We start from the raw sequence: 19,586 nt of genomic DNA on the forward strand, positions 1-19,586 counted from the left end.
GGAACATGTAAGGATCAAAGGGCTCCCAGTCTCCTCTGAGCCTCGCAGAGAAGAGGCAGGCACCACGTGGCCCCCAAGTTGCACCCCTCAAGGACCCCTGGACCTCTGGGCCTGCTGAGGCCTGCAGCCCAGAGGACTGTGGCCCGGAAACAACCCCAGGGCAGGATGGCCAGCTCCCAGGACGGGTGGAGAGGACAGAAACCTTCCTATTTTTTTTTTTCTTTATCTCCACACCCAATATGGGGCTCGAACTCATGACCCCAAGGACGAGTCGCATGTTCCATAGACTGAGCCAGCCAGGTGCCCCCAGAAACTTTTCTAAAAGGGAGAGAGGGTTGGAGGGTATAGGAAGTGGGGGAGGGGTTACTGCTTCGTGGGATGCTGAAAATGCTCTAAAATTGATTGTGGCGATGGTTGTGCAACTCTGCGACAAACTTAAAAACTACCCAGGGGCACCCAGGGGCTCAATGAAGCGCTGGACTCAACCTCAGCTCAGGTCTTGATCTCAGGGTCGTGAGTTCAAGGCTCGCGCTGGGTTCCGTGCTGGGTGTGGAGCCTCCTTAAGAAAAGCAAAAAATAGGGGTGCCCGGGTGGCTCAGTTGTTAGGCGTCTGCCTTCGGCTCGGGTCGTGATCCCAGCATCCTGGGATCGAGCCCCACATCGGGCTCCCTGCTCGGCGGGAAGCCTGCTTCTCCCTCTCTCGCTGTGTCTCTGTCAAGTAAATAAATAAAATCTTAAAAACAAAAAATATAGGCTACTTAATCGTGTACTTTACAAGGGTACATTATACGCTATGTGGATCTTATCTCAAGAAAGCTGTTCCTAACCCTGGGGGCGGGGGGCAGGGGTTCTCAGAGCGGCGGCTCTCAAATTCAGTGCCCAGCCCAAGCTGTGTGGGTAATCTGGAGGATGCCAGGCCAAGCCCGGGGAGCCCGGCGGAGCGGGGCTGAGGCAGTGGCTCAGGCCTGCTGGCTCAAGGCCTGGGATGCTCTGGGTGGGGCCGAGGGCCTGGGACCCAGGTTGAGACACAAGAAGAACCCCAGGCCATGGGAGAGCTCTCAGGCAGAGGCCGTGGCAGGTTTCTCGCTGCTACAAGCAACACCCCCAAACCAGGCTATGCCCCAGGACAGCCGAACTGAGACAGGCATGGGGATTTTCCTCTAGCCCAGACTCCCCTGGCCCTGCTCAGGCAGCCCGGGCGTGCTTCAGGGGAGAGCGGAGCAAGCCCCCCCAGCTGATCCCTCTAGGGGACCCCCCAGACGGCCCCGGCTTAGAGAAAGGAGGTGTCCAGAACAGGCAGGCCCTTTGCACCGTCACAGTGGACTCCACAAAGATCACAGAAGAACAGTTTGTCTGTTTGTTTATTGTGGAGTATTTTACATGCAAGAACCCAAACTAGAGAGACAACATCTGGAAGGAGAGCCAGTGGGTGGGTAGATGCGCTCAGGCTCAAGTGCACGGACCCGCCCTCCAGACCCGGCTCTGCCCGCAGAAACGCACAACAGTGACATAACACCAGACTCTGGGGACAGCTGGACAACAGACACAACACAGTTCTCTTCACGGTAGCCCCCGACGATCCTGAGACCCTCACAAATTAAGTGCAAACTTTAGGAAATAAATATCCATCCCCTGTCCTCCAGAAGAGCCTGAAGATCTTATACACGGAAGGAGTGGAACTCTGGGGTTGGCAGCTGTCCCCAGGGGCTGCTGGCTGCAGGGGAAGCCCGGCGCGGACCCCCACGGACCGGGAGGGCAGGGGGTGGGCACTCGGACAGGCGGGTACCTCAAGGGGCGTCTTCTGGAGGTGCACACGCCCCGAGCCAAGGCGCTGAAGCTGGCTACTCCCCACAGGGGCGGACAGCGTTCTGCCAGCACAGGGAGAAGAGGCTCACGGTGGCCGGGCTGAGAACACAGGACTCTTGGCGGCAGCTTTTCCCCAGTGAGCCCACAGTCCCCCTCAAACCATCCAGAAGGCTGGGTGCACGGAGTCGGAAACGGGTGTATGTGGAGGCAAAGTGGGGGTGGGCGGCAGGAAGAGGAGGGGAGGGTGTGTGGGAGGCCGAGCAGCCGTCTGCCACACGCTGCTGGAGGAGTCCGGGTGCCTGCTGCCCCCCGGAGCCATCCAGCGTCCCTGCCACCACTCTCCCAGTTGGGGGCCTTGCGTGGCAGGGCAGGCCCCCTTGCTCTGGACCCCTGGGTGAGCAGGGGAAGGGCAGCAAGCCCCGGCAGACAGCATGGTTGCTCACACGGATGGGGCTGACAGTGAAAGACAGGAGGACAGACAACAGACGAATAGTCACCCTTTCCTCTGGCCCACACTGGCGACAAGCCCTGTCAGCTGAGAAAGCCCTTGTCCCCTGCACAGACAAGCAGGCAGGTCACCTCTCGGCCTGGCCCCAGGCGGCCGGCTCGGTGCCTGGGGCTCCCGGACAGGGACCCCTCTGCGGCAGGCCAGCCAGAAGCCCACCATGGCCCTGGGTCACTGCTGCCCACTGGCCCCGAAGGCAGGCGGGAAGCCATGGCTAGTTTTCTCGTCTTAGCACACAAAGAACACAGAAAAGGTTCAACACATCCCCAAGAAAATATTTTGACAAAATAAATATTTTAACCTATAATCAGGTATAATTAGTGCTTATAAGGAATCCCAGCAATAATTTAGTGTAATTAAGTACATACTGTATCTGTGATTTCTAACACTTGTGGAAAGGCTGGTGGCTCATGAGGGGTCTCCCTCTCCTGGGGCACAGGCACTGGCCAGCTCACCCGCCAGAACTCTGCTCCCCTCCCTAAGCAGGTAGCCTGCGCTCCCCAGGTGGAAGGCAGCCAGCAGTCTGTGGCTGAGGGGGCCGATGGCCTTGGGGACAGGAAGGGCTGGGCAGCACCCCTTTAAGGCCACTGGGCCCTGACTTGGCTTTCTGGGCAGGCCTCAAGCGCCACCTTGGCCTCCAGGTAGAGGCAGGCTGCCTCTGGACTTGATGCGTGTGGGAGCAGGAGGGGCAGCTCCAGGCCGGGAAGGCAGATGACACTTCCCTGCGTGGGCCGGCACCTTCCTGTCAGCTTACAGGACCCACCACCACCGCCGGGCTGGCCTGGTCTCTCCAAGCCCGGCCTGGAGTTGGGGGACAGCTCTGGACCACGGGTACAGAGCAGCTGTGCTGTGGTCTCCCCAGACAGACGCTGGCCTCGGCTTCATTCATTGCCAGGAGCCCCCTCTCCCCTCATGACCCCGTTCTTGTTGGGGATCTCCCTTCCTATAAGGCAGGGAGGCCGGTTCTTCCCTCAGAGGATGCCAGGCTCGGCGGCTGTCAAAGGACTGACCCCCCAAGGCCCAGCTACGAAGGTGGGCCCCCGGCTCTCACAGAGACAAGTGCTCTAGACTGTGCCACACGGCGGGCACCTGGGTCGCTGGGTCCAGCCGAACCATCCCGGCCACCTTCTCTGCAGCTCCTGTCAAGCCAGCTGACTTCAGACGTGTGAACATGCAAGCAGGCCTCGGGGGGGCTCTGCGTGAGCCATGTTGCGGAGAGAGGGACAGTGGCCCGAGGCGCAGGGGCGGGGGGAAGAGGGAGGTTCATGGCCCTGGCTGCCCGGAAGGGCAGGGCTGGAGTTAGGCTGGCTGAGCTCTGATCTCTGAGGAGGAGCTTCTGCATGTCCCCTGAGGAACTGGAGTGTGACCTCCCCAGCTGGTCCTGCCAGACGAGCCCCCGGCCAGACCCCAAGCATCCTCTTATGGGGAAGCTGCGGCGCGCGCCTGGGCAAGGGGTTCTGGGCCGGGTGGCGCCTTGCTGTGCACGGAGGTGTCCAGGCCCAGCCCCAGATGCATCTCCCAGAGCCCAAGGCACTGGTGTCAGCCTGCGTCAAGGCAGCCTGTGTCAACAAGCTCGCTGCTCCGGCTGCCAGGTGGGAAGGGCTGACGGCACCACGGCTTGCGAACATGTCTGGCCCGGAAACCTGGGCAGCGCATACTGGGACACTGACCCGGGCCCCAGAGACTCACGGGCTGGCTGGAAGCAGCTGCCACAGTGCTTTCCTTCTTCCGGGCAACCACAGAACAGGGGTGGGTCAGGCTGGCTCGGACACCTTGCCCACGGCCAGGAGCCACACCAGTAACGGAAGAAAGTATAGTCAGCCTCAGGCTCGTGTTAGCCTTCCGGGTTGGCTTGGAGAGAGGATACAAGTCGGTGGCCAGGGGGGTCTGGGGTAGGGGCAGGGGGAGGAGGGCAGGCTGTCGGGACACGGGGACAACTGCGCGAAGGCAGCACGTGGTGGGCATGGGTGGTTTGGCTTCTGGTAGTGTACCTCTGCGGGGCTAACCCACGTGCCTCATGACCACCATCCGCAGGTTGCATGCCGTCCTCGCAACTGCCCCTGGCTCTCCCTCTGCACCCCAGGAGCCTATGGGGCCCCCTTGGTCCCGGGCTCAGCCGCTGAGCCGGCGTGGCTGGGGGGCCTGGGCTAGCAGCTTAGTGATGGAGAGAGGGTGAAGAGGATGAGAGGCCTCACACACGGGCACCCACACAGCTTTCTAAAGTGCCAAGCACGCCAAGTGCCACAGCGTGACACGCGTCAGGGAGCAGCATTCCAAGGAGGGAGACTAAGCCCACAGGTGCAGACAAGCCCTTTCTGGAACAGGGGCATGGGAGGGTAGGCCAGTCCAAGGAGACCTGCTGAGGCAGGCAGGGGTGGGCTATGTGGGGGAAGGGCCTGGGGTCTGACCCCCTTCTCTGTGGGAAGGGGACTGGAGAAAAGACAGTCCAGGTGTCTCCTCGGCAAATGGTCCCACAGCCTGCTTTTCCAGGGAGGACATACGGGCAGAGGGAGCCTGTGGGCAGGAGGGGCGGGGGCAGGGGTGAGAGCCTCTGGCAGCCGTGGCACTGTCCCACCCCCCAGAGAGAAGAAGGTGGCTAAAGCTGGTCCCGACTGGTGGGAGGCCTGGGAGCAAACACGGGGCATTTCCATGGAGACACAGCAGCACAGGACCAAGTGGGGACTGGAGATGGGAGGGGCGGCCAGTGCCTCTTGTGGACCGGGGAGATAGGAGATGACCTGCCGTTTAGGGAGCCGAACCACAGACCAGCTCACAGGGCGAAGAGGGCGTCCTCTGACCGTTCTGGCTTCTTCCGGCCAGAGGGGTTTGAGGCTGGGGCTGGGGCCTCCCCTGGGGGCGAGGGGAGGCTGGGGACCATTTCAGCAGCTTTGGCTCTTTCTTCCAAGAACTTGTCGAATTCTGCAATATAAAACCCCGGGCAAGGGCCGGGATTGGTAGGGGGTTAGACCTGCAGTGAGGCTCAAAGGACCACATCCCACCTGCTCCCCGTGGAGTCCCCTTCCTGTGCCAAGAGGAGTCGCCCCTGTGCAAGTCCCCATGCTCACCACCCTGGCCCTGGGCTGCCTGCCAGGAAAGGAGGCGGGGAGGGGCAGGGGAGCAGCCAGCCTGCACAGGGGCTGAATCCGGGCCCTCTGCTGCCTGAAGACCCAGCCTTGATTCCCTCCTCTGTGGCCTCCCAGGCAAACAGGAAGCCTGGCTGCTGACAGGTGGTACAGGAGGAAGGGGGCCACTGGCCCTCCAGAAGTGAGGTCACAGGACGCCAGGCCTGAGAAGTGCCCTCTGTGCCCTGTGGACTCCCGGACATATATCTTGCATCTCCACTGGATTGAGAATTCGGGGGGAGGGACAAACTGGTTAGGACTGCAGGTCTGGGGGCCGTGCTGACCTTGGATGGCCGTCTGACCCCACTCATCACTAGCTCTGGGACCTTCTTCTGACACTTCCCCTCATCAGCACAGGGCCTGGCTGGGGCAGAGCAGAGCAGCCCATGGCAGAGGAGGCCAGGCCAAGCACGGATGGGCACCAGGAGAGGCCCGAGACCACGTGGGTGCCGGCTCCTGTGCACCCCAAGAGCCCTGGGCAGGAGGAACCGATGGAGGGTGGGGAGCTGTCAAGGTGCTGACCAGGTCGTACCTTCACTCGTGACGCCCTCCTCCAGGTCATCGCCCTTCTGCGGGAGGAGCAGAGAGAGCAGCATTAGGGCCCCACCCTGGTGACATGGGTTCAGCCAACCCTCCCATTTCCCTTCCCGGAGTTCCGCAACAGTTGAGGACTGCCTGTCCCAGCAGAGACTCGGACGTTTGTTTTTCCAAAAAGCAAAACCAACAAAAAACAGAACAAAAACCCCAAACTGAGTGGTTCTAGGCATTGATGCTCGGGAAGAGCCAGGAAGAAAATTAAAAAAAAAAAAAAAAAAAAAAAAAGAAAGAAAGAAAAGGAAAAAAAGGGCGCAGGCTGGCTCTCTGGGCTGAGCTCCAGACGGGACCAGAGCAGGCTGCTGTGCACCCATCCACACTCTCCCAGAGCAGGGGCCTCAGGGAGGCTGAGCCCAAAGCGTGCCCAGGGCCCCCTCAGGTGCTCATTCACTCAGCAGCCGCATGGATCTGGGAACACGCTGTCCGTGCCCACAGCTGTGAACTGCGAGAGCGCCACAAAGCTCCGGGCACAGGGCTGACAAGGAGGCAGTCTTTGGCCGCTGGAGTGCCGTCCCGCCAGAAGCCGTGTCCCGCAGCCTCCTGTGGCCCAGATTCCGTCACCTGCTGCCAGTCCCCAAGAAGCCATGGAAGCTCCGAGAGCTCTTAGCAATGTGGTGGGTAAGACTTTTGTTTGGAGGATGCAGTGGTCCCTGGGAAGTCACTGCACAGCGACAGAGAAGCGAGCTGGATGGGGAAGTGGACAAGGCCTTGGGCTCGGCCAGGAGATCTGGCTTCCTTCCTGGCTCTGCCATGACCTGGTGCTCAGCCTTGCTGGATGGGTCCCTGCCTGTTTCTGAACCCCGGGCCCCCCTTGTGAGGGGAAGGCCTTGGTCCTTCCTGCTTCACTTCTTTCTGGGAGACGAGCTCTTTCTTTTCCAGGCATTCCCTTGCAAAAGAGGTCGAGGGGATTCTCTTTGCAGGGCAATGAGTGTTTCAGAAAGCCTAGCTTTGTGGGGAGGTGGCCCCCTGGGGTGCAGAAGTGGGCAAGTCAGCAGCCCCCTGCCAGCCAGGCCAACCCTGTGGTTAAAGATGTTCTGTTCTGGGGACAGGGTCCCCTAAAGAGGCGGCAGCTAGAAAGAAGAGATGAGGTATCTCCAGGACTGGGACTCTGCCCAGCCATGCCCTTGGGCAAGCTGCTTCCCCTCCCAGAGTGCATTTCTTCATCAGCCCCCTGGCCCACAACCCCCACTCTGCGGCCAGGGAAGTGCTCTGTAAGCAGCAGAGGGAGGGACCAGCCACCGCAGCCCTCCTTTCTTGGGACCTGCTGCCACTGACAGATGCGTGATGTCCTCACCTTCCTATCCTAGCTCTGTGGCTAAACAGTCTCTAGGGCAAGGGTTCTTTTAAATCCAAGATACCAGAAGACACTAGGGAAGTGGGAATGACAGTAAATTGAAAAACAAAAGCAAAAACAAAACACCCAACTCATCTGTGCAGAATTTCACATGAAAAGGAAAAAAAAATTAAAAATAAATCCCGCTAAGATCCAAAAACCCCAAAGCAAAACAACAACAACAAAAACAAAACAAAACAAAACAAACCCCCAAAACCAAAAAATCCCAAGCACACACACAGCTGCTACAGAACAGTTAACCGGGGACAAGTGTGTGCTCTGGAGCCAGCCAGAGCCCTGCCCGCTGCGGCCCCCGGGGCAGCCGGGGTTCAGGGGCCGTGCCCGGAGCAGGTGCACTGGGGCAGCCACAGCCCGGGGTGGGCAAGAGGGCAGGAGAGCAGAGCCGGCTGGCCACCCTCCTCCGCCACCCCTTGGGGGAGCAGCCGGTGGCCCCTGGCCTGTCGTCAGAAGCGCTTGCCTCGCCACAGCCCGCGCACGATAGAGAAAAGTCGAGTCTCACCAGGTCCGTCCTGAGCCACACTTCAATGTCGTCCATGACAGACGGCTGCGCAACGGGGATCTATGGAGGCGGCAAGCAGCGGGTCAGGCAGCCCCACAGCCAGGTGAGGGGAGACAGAACACCGAACAAAGGAAATCGTCAAAAGCAACCCCCAAACGAAACCAAAACGTACACAGAGCAAAAAAACGTGTTGGCACAGCAGGCGCGGGCAACACAAGGCAGCCACATATGAAATGGCAAGCGAGGGAAGCGATGAGGTGGCCAGTTCTAAGAAGCAGGGCTGACCGGGGGTGGGGGTGGGGGTGGGGGTGGGGGGGATGGGAGGGCAGCTGTACGCGTTCTTGAAATGGATAACTTTTTGACTACTCTCAGCCCGGGGTTGCAAAGCCCCTTCTCGTCTCAGGAAATGCGCTGGTCCTGTAGGCTGGTTTTGAACTTGAGCTCATAGGGTTAGGGCCCTTGGAAGAGTCCTGCCTGTTGGCTGTCCAGCCTCACCCCCCAGGGGTGACAAGAGGAGACACCAGGGGGCCCCCCTCCAATGTCACTAGGCCAAGGGGCAGTCTGCCCGGAGCGGGGGTGCAGGTGGCCAGGCGGGCACTGAAAGTATTTCGGACTGTGTCCTGGTGCACTGGTGAGTGGGAGGAGGGGAGCGCCTGGGACTGGGTAGTCCTGGCTGATAGCAGGCCCATCTCTCGCCAACAGAAATGGGCGTAAGCTAGAGCTTTGATGACCAAAGTCGGCTTTGTGTCTCTTCAGGGGAGAATCACGAAGCGGCCCAGAATGCAGTGGTTCCTTTAGTCTCACTCCATCTTCCCGGCTCTCAAGGGCTGGCTGGGCTTCGGAAAACAAAGGAAAGGAGTTCGGGAAGAGAATGGAGAACTGGGGAGCAATGGGTGGGTGGGTTCCGAGCCAACGAAGGTATGTCTCACGGGCGCCGCCTGAGCTGTCTCCAGACCTGGCCCAGCCATGCCCATGCCTGGGGGGCACGAGAGGGGTGAGAAGCGATTCTGAAACCTGCATTTGGCTAGTACGCAAGAGTAGCTCCCAAGTCTGCTATTTCCAGAAAATTCACTAGCACTGTGTCTATGGCTGGTTTCCCCCAGCGTCACAATCTAGGGTAAGAATACAGTAAAAATAAGCAATCAGCGGGCTGCCTTCATGTTTGCCAAATCTAAAAAATAACACGACCGGGGCGCCTGGGTGGCTCAGTGGGTTGAGCCGCTGCCTTCGGCTCAGGTCATGATCTCAGGATCCTGGGATCGAGCCCCGCATCGGGCTCTCTGCTCAGCGGGGAGCTGCTTCCTCCTCTCTCTCTGTCTGCCTCTCTGCCTGCTTGTGATCTCTCTCTGTCAGATAAATAAATAAAATCTTTAAAAAAAAAATAATAACACGACCTTAACAAAGGAAAAGAACAAAGATTTCCCATCACCAGCCCTGCTCTGATGGGGACAAGCCACTCCTGGAGGCAGAAACCTGCTGCTGATGGGCTTTGCGGTGTGAGGAAGAGCGAGGACTCCTAAGCCTGCCAGAGCACACCAGGCAGGGGTCTGCAATCCTGCAGGAGCTCTGCGCACCCACACAGCTGGAGCAGCAGCAGCCCCCTTGCTCCAGGCACCTGGGGTAGCTTCCTGGGTCTTGGGCCTAACTAGAGACCCAGCAGTCTCTTCATAAAGGCAACTTCGTAAAGGTGCAAGCCCAACATCAATCAGATCAGGAAGACTCTATCTATGTTGTCATTAAGTGGGAACTTAACACTGCAATGAAAAAAATGGCAAGTTCAAATCACCCTGAGAGGGCTCCTAGGGACAAGGAACAAGTGATTCTCCCTCTGGAGGGCACAGATCCCTGGCATGGATGAGCTAACGGTACCCAAGGCAGCACCCGCCTCCCTCAACAGCAAAAAACGGCAGCAGGGCACGTGGGGCATGACCTGCTGATTTCACGCTCGCTGGCAGGACTTCTGTCTTGACATGTTCGTGGGACAGGAGATGCCAATTTTCATTATCTTGATGCTTTTCTAAGTCAGAATGCCTGGTCTGGGACAATGCATGCCACGCCCAGTTCTGAGAAACAGCCTGGAAAGTTAGCGGCATCTCCAAACAAAAAACGCCCAACCACAGTCGGTGGCTGGGAGTGTGCACTGCGGTTTTTTATACTGACCCAGCTTTAGCCTATCAAGGAGAAACAGAGGTTTGAGGGGCAGAGCTTTCCGATGTGTGGCGGGAGCTTGAGAAAAAGCCATGAAGGGGTCACGGGCCTTCAACCTTCTGATTTGGTTTACAATATTTTTGTCCCTGTTCCAAAGTCAGCCTCTCGAGGTTGGGTATCATGCTCCAGTTTTCTTCCTTGAGGATTAATCCCGAAACCCAGCACACTCAGAAAATAAACATCGACATTTGAGAAACTCCTCAAAAAACAAAACAAAACAAAACAAAACTTCCCAAAAGATGGATCATGGGAACACTTTTTCTCCTTCTCTTAGACGTCTCCTAATAAACAGTGGGCTTCTGGAAGCACATCCTATAGGCGAAGCCCCGGGAGCCAGGACACCCAGCGATGGACCCCTTGGGCTGGGCTGGTCAGATCATTTTTCAATCAATCACTTTTCCCTGGATATGCTTCTTCGCTCAGGAGCGCTGGAACCTCTGCTACCCTAAGAAGCCTCAGGTCTTCGGGTAAAGAGGCAGAGCAGGAATGGGGATGGGACTTGGGCAATTCTTGGGCCTCCGTTTCCTTATCTGTGAAATAGGGTGATGGCTGGGTCATACTTAGTTTTCACCACCGAGGACTCCGAACCCCTTAACTTCCAGGTCAGGGTTTCTGTTTCCTAATTCTGAAACCCAGCGATATCGTACACAGCTGGCATTGAGTCCTTCCAGTAAGAAAGGCACTTGGCCTCGGGGTGGGAATCCCCGTGCAGCTATGGGGAGACCTAGGAGTAAAGCTTATAGAACACAGGGCAAGGGTTGTGTTCCTCGTGGTTGGACAGAACACCTTAGCTATATAAACCTCCCGGCCTGATAAATCAATGCCTTGAGACTTCCAGCAGGGCAAAGTTCCTTCTAGTAGCGCAGGTACTACTGGACTCAGATTAAGCACGCACGCTACTCCCCAGACAGAACTGCAGAAACGGGGAGGGAGGAAGAGGAAGCTCTCCTGGGAGAGGCCTTGGCCAGGGAAGAGGGCAATGGACTCTGTCACTGCCCCATGGCTTTGGGCACGTCACCAGGCCCCTGGGAAGACCCAGTGTTCTCATCTCCAATGAGACTCGAGCGGATCCCCAAGAGATGTGGCCTCTGCCATGCCATGGTTTTAGCATCTTTTTGGACAATGATCCAGAGCTGAAGGCTGGTCTGAAGGGTCTGAAGAGGAAGGTGTTGGTGTTGGGGGAGGGGAACAGAAAGAAAAAGATGCGAAGACAGAAAAATAAAGGACGCTGGCACGGGACCACCCATCCCACACAGACCGGCGCCCGTGGGGCCGGCTCGATTGAGGCAATGGGGAGACACGCCCGGCCCATCTGCAGAGTCCGAAGAGAAACTGGCGTGCTGAGTGCCAGAAGTGACAGATTTTGACATGCACGCTGGGGGAGCTGTCCGCTGTCCTTCGACGGGCTGCAGGTGCGGGAGAGGCAGTGCCGCGGGCCTGGCCACAGCCAGACATCTTTGTGGCTTTGGCCTTGCTGTGTCTGGGGGTCCTCCAGGGCTGAGCAGGGCACCCCACCACTCCCAGGCCCAAACCTGGGCTTTGGCAGCAGCGCACTCCCACTAAACTACCGCTGCTCCTGTCGGGGCTTATGTTCAGTCCTCTCAGGAGATCTTCCTGGCTGCGCCCTGCATGTGGAGAGGGCGTGGGGTTGAGGGGGGCACAGTGCATCAGCAGCCTCCAGGCAGGCTGGCTCACCATGCCTCTCAGGGTTCTCTTTGATGGCCAACGAATCTGGGACGGTTAACTGCGGTGTTGGTCACCTAGACACCCAGCATCTCAAGGAGACCGAGCCCCAACTCTACAAGGCAGCCCACGAGTCTGATCTACCACGCCAACGGGAGCAATTTCTGAAAAGCTCAGGTGTGTTCTTTCTAGAGAACTGTGAAAGCCTCCCTATGACGCGTCCCACTGCCACCAAAACATGAGGAACGGTCTAAGAAGCCCTTCAGTCTCACTCGATAGCACAAAAAGTTTCCAAGTAAAGAATTTGTACTTGGGGGGTTTGGAAAGACTCAGGGTTTCTACACTATGGGAAATAAGGCAAAGCAATTAATAGACGTTGTTTAAAAGAAACAACAACACTGCAGTCAGGCAGGTAAGATACCGGGTTAGCTGTTAGTTGGGCTTGTTTCTGGGAAGTTGGAGACTGGAGCTCTAGTGGGGGGACAGGCCAGAAGAGGGGGGCTCTGTATGGGCAGAGGCAGGCGCCACCACCGGCCAAAGCCACACTCAGGGTACTTTGTATGGGCAGTATCCTTTTTTGCAGGATTAATAGGCACAAGGACACACGGCTGGATCCTCCCAATTTGGAATTGATGTGGACGTGGTCTCCAGGAGTCCTGCTCTAAGGTCACCCGCACACAGGACCCGAGCCCCAGCCTGTCCCTGAAGAAGTCAATGAAGGGCCCAGGCAGCCTACGTGTCTCAGAACTGCTGTGCGGTCTAGTGTAGCAATACTGCAGTATGGAGTGCCTGCTGCTGGGACCCAAGTGTGGCCATGCAAAGGTCCTTAGCTCCAAGCCGGAGTGGCAGGCAGATGCCCCCCACAGCCTTGCATGCTGGCCACACCTTGCTCAGGCAGGTGACCCCCGCTATGCTGCTCCCATCTCGGACACGCTGGCCACGGGCTGGCAGTTATGCGTCCTCCCCCTGGTGTGTGTGCCTAGTGTCTGCCCTGCTCCACCCCACAGGCTGACGCTTCACGGTTTCTCTCCAGCCTCCTTCTGTGCAACCCATCCTGCTCCAGCCTGTCCGCACAGACCTTTGGGCTCTGGGTCAGAGGTGCTCGGTGAGGGCCAGGGCTTAATCGGAATGAAATCATCGCTCCAAAGCCAGCGGCCTGGAACGAGGTCACCCTCTTGTTCTGTATCAGACTCAGGGCCACCGGACCACATGAGGCAGGAGAGACCCACCCAGGACTCTGTGGCAGAAGTGCTCTACTTCATGAGAAATGTGTTTATGATATTAAAACTCCCCCGGCTTAAAACTAATGCTGTACTATATGTTGGCTATCGAATTAAAAAAAACAAAACAAAACAAAACAAGGGTGCCTGGGTGGCTCAGTGGGTTAAGCCTCTGCCTTCGCTCAGGTCATGATCTCAGAGTCCTGGGATCGAGCCCCACGTTGGGATGTCTGCTTAGTGGCGAGCCTGTTTCCTTCTCTCTCTCTGCCTGCCTACTTGTGATCTCTCTCCCTCTGTCAAAGAAATAAATAAAATCCTTAAGAACAAAACAAAGAAAACCCTCCCCTGGCTTTGTCTTCTTTTTACTCTGCTCCCATTGTGTTTGTGTGTTTCTTAAAGATGTCTTAAATTCTTCTAGGGGATATAGTGGACGCAAATAACTCCATTATAAAAACCCATCAGCCTAGGACTGCCAAATTCATAGTCTGGAGGGGGCGTCTTTAACCCGTCAGATACTTTCAAGTCCATTCTCTCAGAAACGCCCCCCACCTCAAAGCAAAAACCACAGAAACTTGTGCTCTATCCTGGAAAACTGAATACTGCCAAGAGCTCCAGAGACAGTAAAAGGAGGGAAGGAGCCCTCCCCTCACTCCCACAAATGTCCCAGACCCTTAAGGCTCAGAGGCACGGACCTCAGCAGAAAACCAGAGAAGGTATTTCCAGGGCTGGAAGTCTGTGGCTTCAGGAGATGGCACAAACGCAGGAGGGGAAAATTTGGCACCCAGTCAGAAAGGAGAGAATGGCCTTGTACTGTCTTGACTCACAAGGGCTCAGCAGGGGACACAGATAAGCACTGGGGAGGACAGGGGGCTCGGTGCAGCTGGTGACTTCTCACCATTCCTTGGGTTATGAGCCAGCTGTCTATGGGCTCCAGGTCAGAGTGCCCACCTTTACCCCTCTTCTGGGCCGAGGACAGAAAAGTCCCAGAAAGAAAAGTCACAGCAAGACCCAGGATAAAGAAAGCAACAGTATATATCATGGAGACAGAAAAGCCACTGTTCAGAGTTGATCTATCGTCAGTGTGCAAGGAGATGGGTCCCGCTGCCCCACACCCCCACCGCCAGCATGTTCCCCCTTACCTGCCTGAAAAAGAGAAGAGAAGTTTAGTAACTGAGAATCCCAACAGGGTACCAAGTACTCATGCCAACTATCCCTGCACACTTGAAAGATCTCCGTAAGGTCACGGAAGGCTGATCATGCTGCTTCTGCTCATTAGGGCTCTGGGGTTGGCAAAGGGTCAATTTTTCAAAGAACCAGCTTTCACGAAGTCATTTCTACTTTTTTTCTAACTTATTTCTGTTTTTTTCCTCCTCCTCAGCTACCTGTGCGTTCTTTTTCCAAACTCTTAGCTCGAACGCTGAATTTGGGTGTATCGGCCTTTCTGAACAGATACAAGCATGTAAAAAGTCACGATTTGGGTCTGGCTGCTCGGTGGTGTGATGCTACAATTCTCTCCCCTTGCCTGTGTTCTCCTTCTCTCCTGTGGCCCAGTTTTCATTTCCAGGTCAGCACAGTTTAGTATACAGGACAAGAGAAGCTGCAATCTTGGCTGGAGGGTTCACGTGGGTCAGTGTGTGTGCACACAGAGACACACCCAGACACACACACACAGGGCGCACAAACCCTGCTTCCCCCCATGCAGCAGTACACATGAAAGCGATCTGCCTACCATCATGCTGGACTCATCAAAATCTCTAAAAACAGGGAGATGGGCCAAGCCACACACCCCGAAGGGTGAAGGGTGGGAAGCTGGCCACCTCTTGTATGCACGGATCCAGGCCTGGACACTGATAAGTACAGAGGTGCAGCAGGACACACCCTGGCGTGGATGGGGGCCAGCCCGGGCGACACAGCGGGGAGCAGACCAGGTGGGCCCGGAGGGAGGGATGGGGCTGCCGGCCAGGTTGTGGGGGGCCAGGAAGGAGGGGAGGTGCTGGTGGGCCCTCAGCCCGGCCTCCTGATGCCCTCTGAGTTCAGGAGGAGACATTCCAAGTACTGGGAGAAACAGAGACATGACCACTGCATAGATTTTAGGAGTCCCAGTCCTGGGGTAGGGGTGGGGGTGTGTGGAAAGGCAGGGTGCTCAAACCCAAGGCAGTTGGGCTGGCTCTTCTGTGCCCCCTGGTGGCCAGTGCAGAGGGCCACACAGGCCGGCTACCAAGTTGGCTGAGCCAGGACAGAGGCGCCAAGTCCCTTCCCCAAGGTGAGCCTTCTCACAGAAACCGGTGCCGGCCTGGGCCCATTTGGACACGGGCAGCAGGAGGCCAGGAACTCTTGTTCTGGAAGCAAACCTCCCTTTCCAGTGGGCAGATGAGCACTGCTCCTCTCTAACCCAGCTGGGGGACCCTGAAAGGAGGTTCCGCTGTTCCAGGGCCCTTATCCGCCCTCCCCTCTCTGTCCCTGCAAACAGACACTCATTCACACACTGCCACACACATTCCTTAGGTGAAAAGGGGGACGATCCCATGAGAAGCATTAAGACACACATCCTTTCTCCGGCAATGACCTGAAACCTCAGAATCCACAGCTGCCATCTGGGGCTCTAACAAGCACCACCCTCCACTTCAAAGCACCTCTGCCTTTAGCTCTGCCCCTTCCAGAACACCCTCCTGGCCTCCACCCACCCCCAGCCCAGATCCCCAGCCAAATCCTGGCCCTCCGCTGCCTGCTAGTGGGTTGGTACTGCGTCTCGAGGCAGACGATGGACGAGCAGCCCGGATGTGGCTCAGATGAGCTTCTCCCTTCCTTGTACCAACCCATGTTTCATCAGAGCACTGCCCACCCCCAGGGCAGTGCACCAGCTGACAGACCCCATCTGGCTACGGAGACCTGTGCCCTGAGAGCTTGGGGCCACCAAGGTCGGAAGAGAAGGTGGCTCTGGGGCTAGGCCTCCTAGGAGGGAGGCCTGAGCACGCTGCCACCTCTCGGGGCCTGTCCGCTCTTGGGTCCATGGGCAGGCTGACTGGGCCTCACCCAGACTCAGTGAGGCAGTCCAGTGCTCTCACGCTGCCGGTCTCCCCCAGTGGGCCCTGCCCCCCACGCAGCCCGGCATCTGCTTCCCTACCGGGCCGACTTCCCCTCCAGAGGACTCCAGGTAGAAAAACAGGCTGGAAAACCTACCACTTCAGAGCTCTGTTTCCGACTGTCCAGTGCAGAAGCCAGTCCTCCGACAGCCTGGGGATCCTCGTAGGTCACCCTGGAGACAAGCAGCACAGTGAGTTCCCTGCAGTGTTCCCAGGGGACAGGGCGGTGACCCAGAATCACTTTCTAGCCCTGGCACCTCCCTCACGTGTGCCTGGAAAGCCATTCCCCACAGCCCTGGCGTTGAAGGGCTCGTGCACCGTCTGACTGCAGCTAAAGCCAGGAGGCCAGGGTTCCAGCACTGCCTCAGCCCCTCCTTTCCTCTGGGTTCTGGGACACCGTCAACATTCCTCTCAAGGAACAATACTAGGGCATCTCCAAAGCCCAATGACAGAAGACGTCAAAAGTACCCTGAAACTGCAGGCAACATTAATTCTTGTTTTAAAAAGCAGCCACCGCAGTGGCTTTTGACAAGGCAGGTGGTGACAGCTGGTGAAGCGTGAACGGGGGCTTTGGGTTGGGTTTCTGGTTAACCTGTTGATGCGTGAGCAGGGAAACGCGGAAAGCAAAGTGCCTCAAGGTGCCGGGCCCCGGGGAGAGGCAGGAAAGCGTTCTTGGCCTGCCTCAAGATTGAACGAGAAGCTCAAAGCCATATTCCTGTGCCTCCCTGAGATGTAGGGAGTGGTCTATTTTGGGACCAACGTCCCGGATTTCATATGGCTTCTCCTGGCAGGCGCTGCCATCAGGGAACCCTCTGCCCACACCCTCGCGCAGGCAAACCACGCTGGTAAGAGCTACTCCGTGCCGTGCCTGGCGGCCCCCCAGCTCCCAGCTCCTCCTCAGCAGCACGGGGAGTGGGAGAACGCAGAGCACTCTCTGGTGACTGACGGGAGAAATCCAACCGCAGTCAACCCCAAGGCGGGAGCTGCGGGGTGGGGGGGGGGGTGTTCATTCAAAATCTGTGTCTACTGCCAAGTCCTCACAGACATATTTCAGCATTCTTGGCAGCCCTGGACTTGGTAACTAAAAGGCGTCTTTGTGTTGGCCTGTGACCAGGCCTGGATCCATCCTCCCCCGATGGCTTCCGAGAGCCACCGAAACGGTCCCCACGTACGTCTTGCGTTGTTCAGCCAAGGAGTTCCCTCTCGTCTGGGCAAACATGTCAAAGCCGTCATGGGGATTACACTGCTGGAGTGAACTGAGGGTGCCGCTGACGCTCTCCGTCCCCAAGTCTGTGGCGACAAAACAAAGGAGGGGACGATGAGAATAAAATGTGGCCTGGGGACTAAGGGTCCCAAGGTCCGGAAGGGTGGTCAGGTTAGGGTTCTACACGGGGAGGCAGGGCAGCGGGGACACAGGCCTCTTCTCGGCACCCCTAGCCTACCATGTGCAGGAGGAGCCATGCTGGGGCCCAGATGGGGGGACAGAAACCACGGGCTCCAGAGCTGCTCAAGGTGGGGAAGAGTCATTATGAATGAGAGGGAGATTGCTGGCAGCGAGGAGGAGCCTGGGGCCGGTGTCCCTGCAGACGTCCCGTGGCACTCTCGTCAGTACGCTCCTCGCTGACTCAATCACACGTCTAAGCGCCTGGCTCATGTATTTCCTTGACAAAGATTTTGCAGGCACCCACCACGTTCAGAGCCAGACCATGAGCGGACCCAACTGAGACTAACGCGGTCCTCGGCCTTAGGGCACACCCAGTAGGTGGGGGACAGACAGACGCCCGCAGGACCTAGCTTGAGATAATTAGAAGAGACTCAAAACTGACTCACGAGTGGGGCTTAAAGGACAAGGGGGACTCTGTTGCGAGGAGAAGGGGGAGAGCCAGGTACCAAGGCACAGAGCCGGGAAGTCCAGGGTGTGTGGAGTGAAACACGCTTCTGGAGACAATGATGAACAAAAAGGCTAGAAAGGCAAGTGGGCAGAGGCTGGGCTGTGAAAAGCCTCAAAATCCAGGTAAAGGAGCCAATGAGAAGGACACCAGACCCTTTTTCTTAAAAGGTTTTTAAAATTTATTTGAGAGAGAGAGAGAGAGAAAACATGAGCAGAAGGGAGGAGCAGAGGGAGAAGCAGGCTCCCCACTGAGCAAGGAGCCCAATGTGAGGCTTGATTCCAGGACCCCGAGATCATGACCTGAGCTGAAGGCAGATGCTCAGCCAACGGAGCCACCGAGGCGCCCCCAGACCGTTTTTTTTTTTTTTTTTTAAGATTTATTTATTGAGAGACAGAGAGAGAGAGAGAAAGCATGTGCAAGCGGTGGGAGAAGGTCAGAGGGAGAAGGAGAGAGAGAATCTTAAGCAGGATCCATGCCCAGCGTGGAGCCTGACACAGGGCTTGATCTCATGACCCTGAGTTTATGACCCTGAGACCATGACCTGAGCCAAAATCAAGAGTCAGACGCTTACCCGACTGTGCCACCCAGGCGCCCCAATACTAGACCTTTATTTAAGATGGAAGGCAGAATTCATTTGACTTTCAGATATTAAATCTGGTGGCCATATGCTGGGTGGATTGAAGGCAGAGAAATCTGTTCCAAAAGAGAAACAGTGGCCATGCTGGATTCCTGGATTCATGAGATGCTGAGAAGTCAGAATTATAGCAATGGACAGGCCACTAAATCAAAGCCCGATTCAACTGAAATGGAATGAAGGTATAAAGAAAAATATATTTTTTAAGATTTTATTTATTTATTTGACAGAGAGAGAGATCACAAATAGGCAGAGTAGCACGCAGAGAGAGAGGGGGAAGCAGGCTCCCCACGGAGCAGAGAGCCCGATGCGGGGCTCGATCCCAGGACCCTGAGATCATGACCTGAGCTGAAGGCAGAGGCTTAATCCACTGAGCCGCCCAGGCACCCCTAAAGATAAATATTAAGAAAAAAAAAAAAAGGCAAACAGAAAAGCAAGATGGAAAGAATTTTGTGAGGGCTGTGTGTTATTACTTCAATATGGTAATTTTATCTATTACAAATCGGTGTATCATCTAGTGTATTTGTAACATCTAGAATCATATCCACACTCGTGAATGAAAAAGTGGGAAAGTGGTGAGTTTCTTTTGTTTTAGGCTTCAGACAGCACCCTGGGCTGCTGGTTAGTTCAAGAAGAGCAAATACACCTGCACCATCGCCTCCCGTTTCCAAGCCCGTGGCAGGCATCACCAATCAACCACAGACTCATCTCCCAAGCAGCATCCTTCTTAGACCTTGTCCCAAGCAGCCAATGAGCTGAAACCTATTTGCCATCCTTGGCCTAGTTAATTTGAGAAGACAATCACTTTGACCACAGAGAACATTCCAGATAAAACACAGCAGCTACTGTTCCTTAAAGGTAAATAGCTTCCAGTTGCTTGGAACTCCCCCCACTGCCCCCTTCTTTCCAATACAGGTTTAAACTTTGAAGTTAAGGGACAGAAGTCATCAACTAAAGGTGCCACAGGGTGTCAGGGATACACTTTT

General features: G+C 56.6%; 1 protein-coding gene across 10 annotated transcripts in view; it reads right to left on the minus strand.

The window, feature by feature from the left end:
* Positions 1–1,343: 1,343 nt before the first annotated feature.
* LOC111139231 (target of myb1 like 2 membrane trafficking protein) overlaps positions 1,344–19,586 on the minus strand; it is a 124,181-nt gene continuing 105,938 nt past the window's right edge. For 3 of the 10 annotated variants that reach the window (XM_022491438.1, XM_022491434.1, XM_022491444.1), the window contains 6 exons: positions 17,247–17,364; positions 16,175–16,247; positions 13,887–13,976; positions 7,881–7,940; positions 5,966–6,002; positions 1,344–5,230 (listed from right to left, as the gene is read on the minus strand). In XM_022491438.1, the coding sequence (XP_022347146.1) occupies positions 5,082–5,230; positions 5,966–6,002; positions 7,881–7,940; positions 13,887–13,976; positions 16,175–16,247; positions 17,247–17,364 (527 nt within the window). In that variant the 3' untranslated portion in view covers positions 1,344–5,081. Of the gene's footprint in view, positions 5,231–5,965; positions 6,003–7,880; positions 7,941–13,886; positions 13,977–16,171; positions 16,248–17,246; positions 17,365–19,586 lie in introns of all 10 variants that reach the window. The other 7 variants (XM_022491436.1, XM_022491440.1, XM_022491439.1 and 4 more) reach the window with 3 other exon arrangements.

This window comes from Enhydra lutris, unplaced genomic scaffold, assembly GCF_002288905.1.
Source record: "Enhydra lutris kenyoni isolate GAN:26980312 unplaced genomic scaffold, ASM228890v2 scaffoldscaffold97, whole genome shotgun sequence".
Taxonomy (NCBI): domain Eukaryota; kingdom Metazoa; phylum Chordata; class Mammalia; order Carnivora; family Mustelidae; genus Enhydra; species Enhydra lutris.